Source organism: Schistocerca americana, chromosome 2 (assembly GCF_021461395.2).
Source record: "Schistocerca americana isolate TAMUIC-IGC-003095 chromosome 2, iqSchAmer2.1, whole genome shotgun sequence".
NCBI classification, from domain to species: Eukaryota; Metazoa; Arthropoda; class Insecta; order Orthoptera; family Acrididae; genus Schistocerca; species Schistocerca americana.
The window spans coordinates 293,849,323-293,863,324 of NC_060120.1; the positions used below are offsets into that span (position 1 = coordinate 293,849,323).

Consider the following 14,002-nt stretch of genomic DNA (forward strand, 5'->3'; position numbering starts at 1 on the left):
CGCTCCTGCAGTTTACTATTAGCACATTAATATTGTTATTCCCTGTTGCATTTTGCCTACTCCTACCTTGTCACGTCTCAGGAGGCGTCTTGTCGGGCCTAGGGAGGGAATTCTCTAATCTAAAAAACCCACATGTGCACTCCACACGTTCTCCGCTACCCTTGTAGCCGCTTCCGGCGTGTAGTGCACGCGTGACCTATTCAGGGGGACCCTACATTTCTCCACCCGATAGCGGAGGTCGAGAAATTTGCACCCCAGATCTCCGATGAATCATCTGAGCCTCTGGTTTAAGCCTTCCACTCGGCTCCAAACCAGAGAACGTCTGGTTCTGGGAACGATACTACAAATAGTTAGCTCTGATTCCACCCCGTGAGCGAGGCTTTCCGCCTTCACCAATTCCGCCAACCGCCTGTACGAACTGAGGATGGCCTCTGAACCCAGACGGCAGGAGACATTGGTGCCGACCTGAGTAACAATTTGCAGTCGGGTGCACCCAGTGCTCTCTATCGCCGCCGGCAGGGCTCCTCCACATCTCGGATGAGACCCCCCAGCAAGCAGACAGAGTGAACACTGGCCTTCTTTTCCGACCTTTCCGCTATTTTCCTAAGGGGCTCCATCATCCGCCTAACGTTGGAGCTGCCAATAACTAATAAACCCCTCCCCCCGTGTGCCTGCTCGGACCTTGCTGAAGGAACGGCCACATGTCCACTCACAGGCAGAGCAGGAGATGCCACACGGCAAGCCTCCACATTGACCCTCCGCCTCGTGCGCCACGAACGCCACTGAACCCGCCACTCCCCTTGGGGACCGCGCCCGGTACCCGCGAAGATGTCTCGACAGCAGGGACAGTGGGTGAAGCATGTAACACCTGGGGTGTACCATGCGGCGCTCCACACTTCCCACTGCCGCTACACTCCGAAGCAGCAGCCTGAAGACGGCTGACCGCGGCCGTCAACACGTTCAGCTGTTCGCGAACAGTGGCCAGCTCATCCTGCGTCCGTACACAGCAATCACACATCCTATCTATCCTAAGAAATCTATTTACTGTAGAGAGTTAATCAACTTTTAACTAGACTGCTAATTCACTAAAGGCGGCTGATTGTTGTCTAAACTGTGGTTACTAGCCACTTCTTGTAGAAAACAATGAAAATAGCACTACCTGTATCTGGACTGTATTGAAAACAGACACTAGCACTACTGGCACTATGATTGACTATAGGGACTCTCTCTGACTGTATTCAAAACAAGCAAGAAAGCTATCGGAGTGGAATAACGGTTTTCCCTTTTCTAATTTCTATCTGTACGGATTATTTTCTTGTATGCGTGCCCGTTACCCAACCACGAACCAGATAAGTAACCGACGTGCAAGATGAGGCTCTTCATGCTGAATTCTCATCACATTCACTCAAGTAACGTAAGATGATTAAATTCCTTTGGGGGTTATCAGTCTTCTGACTGGTTTGATTCGACCCGCCACGAATTCCTCTCCTGTGCCAACCTCTTCATCTCATAGTAGCACTTGCAACCTGCGTCCTCAGTTATTTGCCGGAAGTAATCCAATCTCTGTCTTGCTCTACAGTTCTTGCCTTCTGCAGCTTCCTCTAGTACCATGGAAGTCGTTTCCTGATGTCTTAACATATGTCCTATCACCCTGTCAATTCTCCTTGTCAGTGTTTCCGACATTTCCCTTTCCTCCCTGCTTCTCCGCAGAACCTCCTCATTCCTTACTTTATCAGTTCACCTAATTTTCAACATTTGTCTGTAGCAGCACATCTCAAATGCTTCGATTCCCTTCTGTTCCGGTTTTCCCATAGTCCGTGTTAACTACCGTACAATGCTGTACACCAGATGTACATTATCAGAAATTTCTTCCCAAAATTAAGGCCTATGTTTGATACTAGTATCCTACTCTTGACCAGAATTTCCCTTTTTGCCGTTGCTAGTCTGCTTTTGATGTCCTCTTTTCCCCATCTATCATTGGTTATTTTACTGCCTAGGTAGCAGAATTCCTTTACTTGATCTACTTCGTGCCCATCAATCCTGATGTTAAGTTTCTCGCTGTTCTTATTTCTGCTACTTCTCATTGCTTTTGTCTTTCTTCCATTTACTCTCAATCCATATTGTTTACTGATGATTACATAAGATAATTAATTTTGGGGAGATACCGGTACTGCTTTCGATGGTCATTTATTTATTGTATTGCAATACATGTATAAAAATTACAAATTACTACATATTGAAATTTAAGCACAGCTCTCCACCGTAAAGTAATACTAATAACAACAGCTATAGATGGATCAAGGTCTTTTATGAATTTTATAACATCACTCCTCGGTGTGGGAAAATCTTCGAAAGGACCCTTGTAGGCACGTGCGGGACTTGTCGATACAAGATGAGCAACTGTCTGTCGTTCTGCACCACTCTCACAGGATGGTGATGGAGGTTTGTGTGAGGTTATTCAGATGAGTACTAAAAGAAATCCGCTAAATTTTGATGACGCGATAAGTCACTCAAATCTGTAGTCTATAAATTTAACTAAATACTTAGGTATTACAATTTCAAAGGACCTAAATAGGCATGATCACGTAGATAATGATGTGGGTAGACCAAACCAAAGACTGCAACTCATTGGCAGAACACTTAGAAGGTGCAACAGGTCTACTAAAGAAACTGCTTACACCACGCTTGTTCGTCCTATGCTGGAGTATTGTTGTGCCGTGTGGGATCCGCATCAGGTAAGACTGACGGATGACATAGAAAAAGTTCAAAGAAGGGCAGCTTGTTTTGTATTATCACGAAGTAGGAGAGATAGAGCCACAGACATGATACGTGAATTGGACTATGTGATGCCATGTCTATTAACGAGATAATTTTTTTTTTCCTTTCTTTTACTATTTGTGCTCCATAGATATATTTCTGATGACGTAGAATATTCTTCATTTGGTTATGTAGCGTAGAACATGAAGTAAATGTATTGTGTGAAACAGAATGCAATAGGCATAAGTGTTGTAAGAACTGTGGAGCGAGAGAGGTATCCATAGCGGTCGGGTCGAACAGTGAAGCAGACATTGGCAGATGACGCGAAAGCATGGCGGTATGGAAACAAGTTCTGTGTGTAGCAATGGTGTGCGTTTAACGCGATATTAATATCGGGCGTTTTTGTGTTTGACCGGTTTGGAATTTGACTGTATGATGGATATTCTAAACGGACGTTGTATTATGCAAATGCTGTTGGTTTTTGCAGAATGATGCCTGAGACGGTGACAATGCACTCCTGAACAGACAGTATTGTCGTCGGCTTAGAACTGAGCTGAATTACATAAACTGTGAATTTAATATTGCTCATTTTCTTGACTACGATATATGATGTGTACTAAAACACTAACTTCTAATGTTGAAACTGTGAACCGTTTTGTTGCGTAAGTGGCTGTTTTCGGGGGAACAGTGTTATTATGAGCCATGAATATTAACATTAAATGGACTGTCTAGCTCCGCAATTGGCAAAGTATATCAAGTGGAATGTTTTTTTAAACACGATGTGAACTGTGCCAAACTATCGTGTGTGGAAGTTGCAGATTAACTAATAAGACCTTCAGGTGCTGCATAAGCAGTTACTTTGTTCTGTCCTACGACAAATGGATGCTACGTCACTTATTACCACCGCCAGCCGAAACAGTATGTAAGGAAAAGAGGATATTTTAATGCCAAGTACACGACTGGATGAACTTATAGGATTCATATCAGCAACTTCAAAACTGTTTCTACCGCCGTTGACACATCACGCCGACCCAGAACAGATAAGAATCAAAACATTCCTCTTTTCGAGAAACAAAATTTTAACCAATTTAATTGCTTTATTTTTTGAAATAGCCTATCTCTTAATGTTTCTCTCAGTAAATAAAAGAAGTTAATTGTAAAGACTGTTCACCTTGTTGACCCCACCACTAACAGTAGTTATTGTCATAGTTAATTTGTTTTGCTTTTCGGAGTATTTGCATTAATACTTGCATGCGTTGTATGTTTCTCTTGTAAGGGCGAGCTTCGACGTGTATACGCAGTAATTAAGACAGGAGAACTTATTTGTTGCACTGCGAAATGTGACCAAACGTGTAAATTGAGGCATCTGCCATTGAATTTATTTACACCAACCAATTACAAAGAACTAGCTTATTCGCCATTGGCTCAAGTTAGTGTATTGGAGGGAACTTTGAATCTGACAGCTGTCAAAGTTCGCGATATTTGTTTACATACCGTTTAACGTCATAATCCCATTCATTCACGTTTAGATGTAAATTTATGTGGGTTTAACTGTTACTGGCAAGCAAAATTACAGTACACTGTGTTATTATTTATAAAATTAGCTTCAGATTGATTTACTGTTTTCCACTATCAATTGATTTTATTTTCAGGAGTTTAACAGGATTCGGGAACTTCTCATACAGAAGTGTGCTTTTGAAGTTTCGGGAAGTAAAACGAGTTCGTGGGGTTTACGCAATATTAATTTTCTTCATGCAGTTTTCCTTTAAATATTTTCTGATTACAAATTCACGATCATAGTAAATCTTCTTCACAAGTAGTAATCATTAAGACAAAAGCGATTTTTCATTGCGACAGGATCTTCTCAAGACATTTCAATCACCAGTTTTCTCCTTCGATTGTAAAAACATTGTGTTGGCACCCACCTACATAGGGAGAAATGATCATCACGATAAAAGAAGATAAATTAGGGCTCGCACAGTAAAATGTAAGTGCTCGTTTTTCCCGTGTGCCGTTCGAGAGTGGGACGGTAGAGAGACAGCTTGAAGGTGGTTCATTGAACCGTCTGCCAGGCACTTTATTGTGAATAGCAAAGTCATCACGTAGATGTAGACGTTCGTGACGAAAATAGCTACAAACAACTATACACCCCTTTCTTGTCTTTATCTTTCTTCGTTTTTCGGAAAGGTCTTTCCCATGTGCCTTAGCATACTCGAGATGCCACGCCCCCCCCCCCCCCCCCTCCTACTCGTGGTGGACTCAAGGACGATGCAGCTTTGCTGTCGTCATCGGGTGTGGTCCGCCAGTGAAATGCAGCCATATCACTGGCTGTAACGTTAACGTGGTCACCCACTCACGCCAGAAACTGTAAAGTATTCCGTGTCAAATGCAGATTCTAAACTACACGATACCTTGCCATTTGTGAGGCAAGTTGTTTTCATTCTACTTTATTCTCTGGAAGTTAGCCGTGAAACATGGTAGTTGATACCCTTCTCCCACCCCCTTTCCTCTTTAGGCTCAGGATGTGGAGGGGTGAACCGTAACGCGAAACATGAAATGCAGAATCTGAAGCGGTCACCACTGGCCGACGTTACTGATTCACCAAACGGTTGTAGTCATTGGCATTTAGGCAGCGCAGATTTTTACAAAAAAAAAAAAAATAAATAAATAAATTGAACAAAATGCAGAACTAGGCGCACACTTCTCTTTTTCAGTGACGAACATCCGTGCGAAATTTCACTGGACTCCATGATCTACCACCATGAAATTGTAGAACTTGTAACGCCGAAAATGCAGATAAAATATCTTCTCCACCAGCGATCATTTTTCGACGTTTAATATCTGTTTATAACTTGTACTGTACTTCTCATTCTGAATCTGTAGGCGTTATTACAGAAACTGTATTTAATATGTATTTATTATTGAATGTATACAATTGATTATAGTTATAATGTAAATATTGTATATTTCTGGTTCAAATGGCTCTGAGCACTACGGGACTTAAAATCTGAGGTCATCAGTCCCCTAGAGCTTAGAACTACTTAAACCTAACCAACGTAAGGACATCACACACATCCATGCCCGAGGCAGGATTCGAACCTGCGACCGTAGCGGTTACGCGGTTCCAGACTGAAGCGCCTAAAACCGCTCGGCCACACCGGCTGGCGTAAATTTCTGGGTAATAGCCAAGGGCACTTTATTTTAATGTGTAGATAGCAACGAAGAAATAGCAGTAGCTGTGCCCTTTTTTATCTTTGTATATACAGAGTCTTTGTCGCACTGCGAGCAGAGAGGATGCAGAGCAGCTTGAGTGATGAAAGAGAGCCGAAGTATTTGTTGGGCGCTGCCACAGGCGTGGTGCGCATCTATGCTCGCTCCAGTGTAGACGCATCTGATTCGTTAATCCACGAGTACTGAGAGCAGCGTAGTAGAGGGCAGGCGGAGGAAGCTGCAATTCTAACTACTGACTGTCCCCTAATTATCAGTGGCTCTGGAGACGGCTCGTGGTTCTCAACCAGCCGGAGCAAAAGCAGTAGCTCAGCATTGTCGTCGGCTACATTCTTCGTCGTCGGCACAGCTACATCATTGCAAGACTGACAGAATATAACTAATATTGTACAGGTATTACCCAGTGGCATTTCCTTAATAATAACCTGCAGTAGTTAAAACTTAATACTCGTTAAAAAATCACTGTGAAATATAACCAGTTGGTACCACTGTGTTCTTCTCTCGTGTATTCCTTCATTGTTGTCTTTACTTCTGCTGTGAACAATCGTTTCTGTCTGTGATTGTTACAAGTGGAGTGTATCTCATATTTCTTCCGCTTGTGTGTAGTTGGCGCACAAAGTGCGCCGCTCGCCTGCTGATGTCCCTACAGCAGTCACTACTTTCCTTTTTTCGTTTTGTGTGCTGTACAAAACATTAACGTTATAGCACTCAATGGTTTTAGATATTTTGTAATTATTTTTGCTTTTATAGGACTAAAAGATGCCTTAATGACGGCGAGGTTAAGTGGCTACTCAGTGAGGATCCAGATTTTCAGGTATCGAAATTCGAGTTTGATGATTGTGAAGATGAGGACGAAGAAGAAGAAGAAGAAGTCATCACACAGACTGACCACGATTCAACAAGTGAGCAAGAATGTGCCTCTGATGCCAAAGAAAATGATGTCAAATCTGTTTCAAATGACAAGTATTATACTGGAAGGCATAAAACGTGTAAGTGGAAGAAATCTTGGAGTACAGTCGTAACAAAGACAATACATAAGAACATTGTCGATATATTTCCCGGACCTAAAGCCATAGCCAGCGATGTCAAGGGCGATATAAGTGCATTCACTAAAATAATCAGCACTGACATGATCGATGAGGCTGTCAAATGTACTAACATATACATACAACATAAAAAGGCTCGTGTAAATTATGTGAAAGGAAACGATGCCAAAGACACGACGAGAGATGAAATAATGGCTTTGTTTGGATTTATTTACATCTTAGGGACGAAGAAGGCTAACCATACAAATGTGAATGAACTTTGGACGACTGACGGATCAGTTATGCAGATACTTAGAGCTGCGATGAGCTCCAAGAGTTTTCTGTACCTATTACGGTGTCTCAGATTTGATGATAAAAGAATACAAGTGAGACAAGAAACGGACAATTCTTGACGAGTTTATTGAAACCTGCAAAAACAGTTACAGCGTGAGCGAATTCGTAACTGTGGATGAAGAAAAGTTAAAAGCATTTAGAGGACGCTGTAACTTCATTCAGTATATCCCAAATAAACCAGAGAAATATGGAATAAATATGTTTGCTCCTTGTGATGCGAGAACTTTTTACACCAGTTCTTGGTGATCTGTGGTGGAAAGCAACCTCAAGGGCCATATGCTGTTTAAAATTCTCCTTCAGATGTGGTCAGCAGACTTACCAGCCACATTGAAGGAAGCAATAGGAATGTGGCTATCGATAAGTGGTATATCAGTTACGCACTAGCACTCTCCTTACTGACCAGGAAAATCACATGCATTGGAACAATGAGTACAAAATTCGTCATTATTTGGGTACCAGAAAAATGTTACTTTGATGTCCTACGTACCTAAAAAGAATAAAGCTGTGATTCTCCTATCTACGATACATGATTCTGGAGCTATCAGTAAAGAAACTAGCAAGCCTGAAATCATTATGGACTAAAACGCCACAAAAGGAGGATTTGGTGCTGTCGATCAAATGTGTGCCTCCTATTCTGTAGCAAGAATTACGAGAAGATGGCCTTTTGTAATATTTTTTTGCGCTGATGGACCTTGCAGGTATCAATGCCCAAAGAATAAACCATGCAAATTCTAAGCATCCTAAAATCCCAAGAAGAATAATCCTGAAAGGCTTGTCATATACCCTAATGAAAACACATCTGCAACAGAGAACTAACATTCCATCTCTACCATTTGTATTTCAGCTTTCCTTCGAAATTACAAATAAGCAGAAGTTGCAAAAGTTGGAGGGTCTTCTTCAAAGAAGCGTGGGTGATGTGTAAACTGCGGACGTGCTAAAAACATAAACACTACAATCAAATGTGATTTTAGGCGAAATTTCGTCTGCCAACAGCATGTGGCTATCATATAAACATGTGAAAACTATAAACATTTAAACTCAGAATAAGATGCTACAAACAAATATGTGTGTATTGTTCACTTTCATAATAATGTCGAGTTTTATAGTTGATTATTACGACAAAGAAATAACATTGCACTGTCTCTATGTAATATTTAGTGTTTTACACGCAAAGCATGGAATATAATCTTCTGCTAACCCAAATATATGTGTACTGTTTTTTGTCATTCATGAATCCATGTAAATAGCAATAAAAGTACAAATGAGACGTAAGAAACTGAAAAAATCGACACGTCGCGCAGGATGCGCCACTCCCTCACTCGCGTAATGAATGGAAGCACGTCCGCTCGAGGGTTACAGGGCACCTGTGTTGTCATTGTTCTCAGGCATTACTAACAAGCAGAGTCCCTTCCTTTCCATGCAATCACAGAGTGTCGTAAAAATATGAAATTTAGGTGTTTACTGCCTGTTTTGTTTGTTGGCTAATGGCCAGTTTCAGTCTAAATTTTGCTACCTCAGTAATTGTTCATTCCTGTTTTGCATAACAAAGGCTCAACTAATTTGCAATTTTCAGTATTTACTTCACTCACTTAAAGTAACGTAAAACTTCACTGGCAAAATTAATAGCGGAAGATATAACACAAATTAAGAGTGGCAAACTTCAATTATTCGGTATTAAGCTTAGGGAGTGACTTTTTTGGCTTGGTATGTGTTTTATTGTAATTCCGTCCCTCATTTGCTTTATAGTAAATTCAGTTCAATCTTTCACTAATCACAAGTTAATTGCTTATCTTTTTCTAAATTTTGCACTATTTTACACTGAGGTTTAACTTAGCTTTCACAATTTAGTAATTCAGATTAAGTAACTGCAGACTCAGTACTTTCTCATTCACTTATCTTCACGTGAAATGTTGTGCTGTGTATAAGCGTGAGAACTTTCTGTTGCCACACTAGTGATTATTTGCCTAATTTTCTTTACCATTATCTTTCTTAGGATTGTAAATATTCATTTCCCTTGTGGCTGGCGATCGTTTAATTGTCTCTTGTTTAGCTAAACAGTATTTTATACACCGTAAATATATATTTGTAATCAAACTGTTACGTGGTACCCATCCTTCCCGCACTTTGTGTAGTTCGTGAGCGATTGCACTCAATCACACCCATTTCAAAACTGTTGTCAGTATTTAGATTCTTCCTTCACAAGGCTCTGTTGTACACTTTCCTCCTACGAACCAGTATTATTTTCCTTAGGTAACGATAGCCTTGCTCATTGTAAAATTTCGTAATGCATACGCGATCACTGTCAATTACATCGTAATTCAGTAGGCCGATTAGGAAGCAGGATATTGACAACTGACCCCGTGAGTATACGAAAGCTTCTTTATGGTTTGATCACCAACCGCAGACACTACGAAAGTTTCTCATCTTGCAAGAATAATGTCGATAACACGTGATTTCCGGATAATGCTCTTATCAGTAAGCGCACACAAAAACAACTTGGATTGTGTTTCACACTCTATCGGTGTCATCTAATACTGCTCCTGTCGAATTAACCTGATACCTTGTACAAAATTTTTAAATCTTTCCTCCACATAAAAAACAAAACAAGGACACTTGTTACATACCATTTATACTGTATATAGAGCAAGAAATTGGAGGAACCACCTGCACGTTGAAAAGACAATGTTACCATTCTAGTTTATACTGTACATATCTGTGTGTTTGTAAGCTTAATCCTCTGCTTGCCAGAAAATAAGTATAGCGCTGCCTATCAGTTGGGTCCCCTCAGGCCTGTCTTGTTTAAATTGACAGTGTTTAATGATGCGATGGACATTTAAGTGTGAGTACTTACAAAATAATTTTATTTATTATAAGTTTATATTTAAAATGACAAAACCATGTTACCTTTAATGGTGAATTTTGTTATTGTTGAAAATTTGCGCAATATCTACAGGCAGAATGATCTGAGTGCTTAGTACAATTGTAACATTGAGTATGACTTTTGCTGTCTTTCTTCTCTACACAACATGCACATCATCTCCTTTTCTTAACTGGTCGTTTCACTTCCCTTCCTGGATCCAGTGACACCCTTACCCCACTAATTCCTTTCCCAAATTGATGATGAAAGTCCGATGTCTCATGTTTATTGGTAGACAGTGTCATCCAAATTGTATATTCATTCATTACACTTACATCGATCATGATGAAGAAAACCACCAATGGACAGCAACTTGTTTATCTCTTCTCGCTGTGGCATCGCGTCTTTTGGTCCATGGTGTCAACGCCCTTTGTGATACTGTATATCATTGTAACTTGAGGTTTCTCTACTTGTGATGATGACGCCATTGGTTGGCCACGAAGAGAGCTAGGTTCGGTAACAACTTTGCTTTTTTTAAGGAAAATAGTACGCTATCAACACAACTGAATGAAAACCACATAGTTAAGAGTATATTTTACGTCCTTTAGGTGTAATAAATTTTGCAGGCAATTCACATTTATCGTTGTGGATAGTACCATCTAATGTCAGATATTTTGACAACAAATAATGAGAAAAATGTATAGTTGTAAAAAAGTTACCACACAAGGTATTACATCATGACTTTTAAAGTTCAATCATCAGGGTTTTCGCAATATTTTCGCCAAGTTACACGGATCTGGTTTCTTCCTCCTGCCCCAAATACACTTTCGTCTTCCAGCAGTAGTTTGTTGCACTGCCACGAATTGCCCAGAACTTTATTCCATATCTAACAGGTTTTGATGGGATGTACTGTCAAAATGGAAAGCAACTTAGAATTGTGACCAACCGTTCATCCACCTCACGCACCATCCTGGAATGTAGGCATCCCTAAGGGTAGTTCAAAAATGGTTCAAATGGTTCTGAGCACTATGGGACTTAACTTCTAAGGTCATCAGTCCCCTAGAACTTACAGGATTCGAACCTGCGACCGTAGCGGTCGCTCGGTTTCAGACTGTAGCGCTCAGAACCGCTCGGCCACCCAGGCCGGCAAGGGTAGTTCCCCACGTCACAAAAACTCCTCTGATGGGTTCCAATTTGTCACTTGACCTACGTTCATGTGGGGCTACTGCATCGTCAAAGCGCAACACCATCAGAATAACATGGAAGTAGCTGCGAGATATAATGTCACTGAACTGTGGTCGGCTTTTCTCAATACTTCAAAGGTTACTGTTATCATCTTTTAGTGACTTGTAAACTCCGGTCGGGATCAGACCACCAAGAAACAGTCCTCGTAAAGAATTGGACCTTCTTGTTAGTTCACACACACATTTTGTCAGTGACGGGCACACGACTGAACAACATGAAGAAACACTCTTCATTATAATAGTTCCTAATCAAAAAACATTTAAGTCTCTAGTCTTCTTTCAATACGTCCTTTTTGCTCCGCCTACCAGAAATTCGAGCTTGAGGATCTGTAGCCCATATTTCATTCCAATTATGAGAAAAGAATGAATAACACTCAGCAGAGTTTGCACTACATTGTTCTTCTCCATCTTCGTAATGGGATTCTTCATGATTTTGATTTTTGTGTAGCTATGAGTTTTCAGCGATATCTACCTCATTATCAATGGAAGATTCACGTTCACTAGGTGGGTTCCCAGAATCAGAAGACTACTCCAACAAGTCCTTCATCTTCTCATTTGATTGTCCTCTTTCCCGCCAACATTTTTAGGGGCTGCGCAGACAGACATCTGGTTGTTGAAAAATTGGTTCTAACCGCACGGACGTGCGAGGTATGTACGTGAGAAAACGTATCACAATCCATAAGTAAAGTGTAATGTTTTTTTCAAAAATTGTGACTAACTTGACAAATAAAAAAAATTCATAAAATTTCATTAAAGTAAAATGTATAATTACTGTGGCAAAAGACATTAAACGTCACGGATGGGCCTCTGAAGCTCGATGAAAGGGAAAACATGTTCCGTAAATGCGACCATAAGGGGATGCTTGGACTCCGAAACGAGTCAAGCTGTGCATTAAGAGGCAGAAACGGCAGCTGCGTGCCTCTTCTGTGATGTGCACTGGTAATGAAGTGTGGCTGTAGTCGCTCTGGGAAGTGTGAAAAATACTGATGGATTTCTTTATATATTTGCACTACGCTGAAAAGAAATACTGCTCTGCCGCTGTTGGTAAATAATAACTACTTAAAATAAGGTATTTATCCAACTTTACTCAGAATACAATCACATGTCAATGTATTGGCAGACTGAAGGTCTACCCAGCACGTGTATGAGAATTATGATGAATTAACATCCTAGAGTTCCCACATCCTCTCGCATTTTTCATAGCTGATATACGTAAAATACACCAAGGTACCCGTAAAACTTTTGTATCTTACGTTGATACAGCTGATGAGAATTTACTTCGCAGTTTTGTACATCTACATCTATATAAATATATATGTATACATACATACTCTGAAAACCACCGTGGAGCGCATGGCAGCAGGTTCTTAGCATTGTACCACATGCAAGGGTTTCCTCCGCTAACAGTCTCATATGGAACGCGGGGCTGACTCATTGCTCAAATGCCACTTGACGTGCCGTAAATTAGCACAACTCTGTCTTGACGAACGGCTCAGTGGCGATTCAGAGGGAGCTGTGGACTGCTCACCAATTAGCGATTCTGGAAATGTTTTTAATAGGCTTTCGCTGGATGATCTACATCTGTCTCTGCGTCAGCCAGTTCTACTTTTTTAACTATTCCGTGTTGTCCTCTCGAAACTCAAACAAACCCCTGAGTGTTCACACTGCTCTTCTCTGTATGCTGTGAGTATTATTCCTATTTGGTGCGGGTCGCACACAGTCTGGTAACTTTTTCACATGGGTAGTTCATCTGCCATACCTACGACTGACTCTGTGTGACTTCTCCATTTCACAGCATTACAGTTTGTGACACGCAGATGAGTTGAATTATTCCGAGAATTGTTGTAATCATGGCATTAACTGGATTTTTCGCATTGTGAGATGCATATAAAGTTTCTCCCAATTTAATCCTCGGATGCGTGAGTAGCTCGACCAACAAAACTGTTGTAGCGGGTTCTGTAAGATCCTTGTATCGCAACAAAAACATAAAGCCGTGTATTAACACAACATCATCAAATTATGAGGGGTTTGGTGGTACAGAATGAATAACAAAGTATTTATTATGAGATTGTAACCTTCATTTCAGTACTTTCAAACCATGTAATACACTATAATATTTCTGAGATTCGACAACAAATTTTAATTTTACTGGGCTTACACCAGAAGTTCTGCTCATGAAAACAACCCAATTTACAGTCACATTCAGTTTTTGTGATTATATATTGTGCATTACGTGCGTTGCTGACCACTTTTTCTGTCTAATATGTTTTGGAACACGGATCACCTTGCGTCTTTCTGATCTGGTTACCATAGTATTCGTCTGTTAGTAACGCAACAACTTGCCTTGGTCTGTAGAACATTCTTTCGGAGTGTGGATTGTTCTCTCTCTTCTCCATATGAGAACATATCACTTCTAGCTGTAGCTGATTGAGGAAAATTCTCCTTTCAGCAGATCCATATCACTGGTAGTCGGGATGTTGCTGCGGAAATGAACTGAGAGTACTTGTTGGTTCTGCGCCCATTACATTTGTCCGTAA

The 14,002-nt window shown here is 40.7% G+C and overlaps 1 protein-coding gene across 1 annotated transcript in view; it reads right to left on the minus strand.

Annotated features, from left to right (window-relative positions):
* LOC124593968 (galactosylgalactosylxylosylprotein 3-beta-glucuronosyltransferase P-like) overlaps positions 1 to 11,873 on the minus strand; it is a 182,871-nt gene extending 170,998 nt beyond the window's left edge. Inside the window, exon 1 of the mRNA XM_047132317.1 lies at positions 11,772 to 11,873. Coding sequence (XP_046988273.1) covers positions 11,772 to 11,873 — 102 coding nt within the window. The remainder of the gene's footprint in view (positions 1 to 11,771) is intronic.
* Positions 11,874 to 14,002: the final 2,129 nt, after the last annotated feature.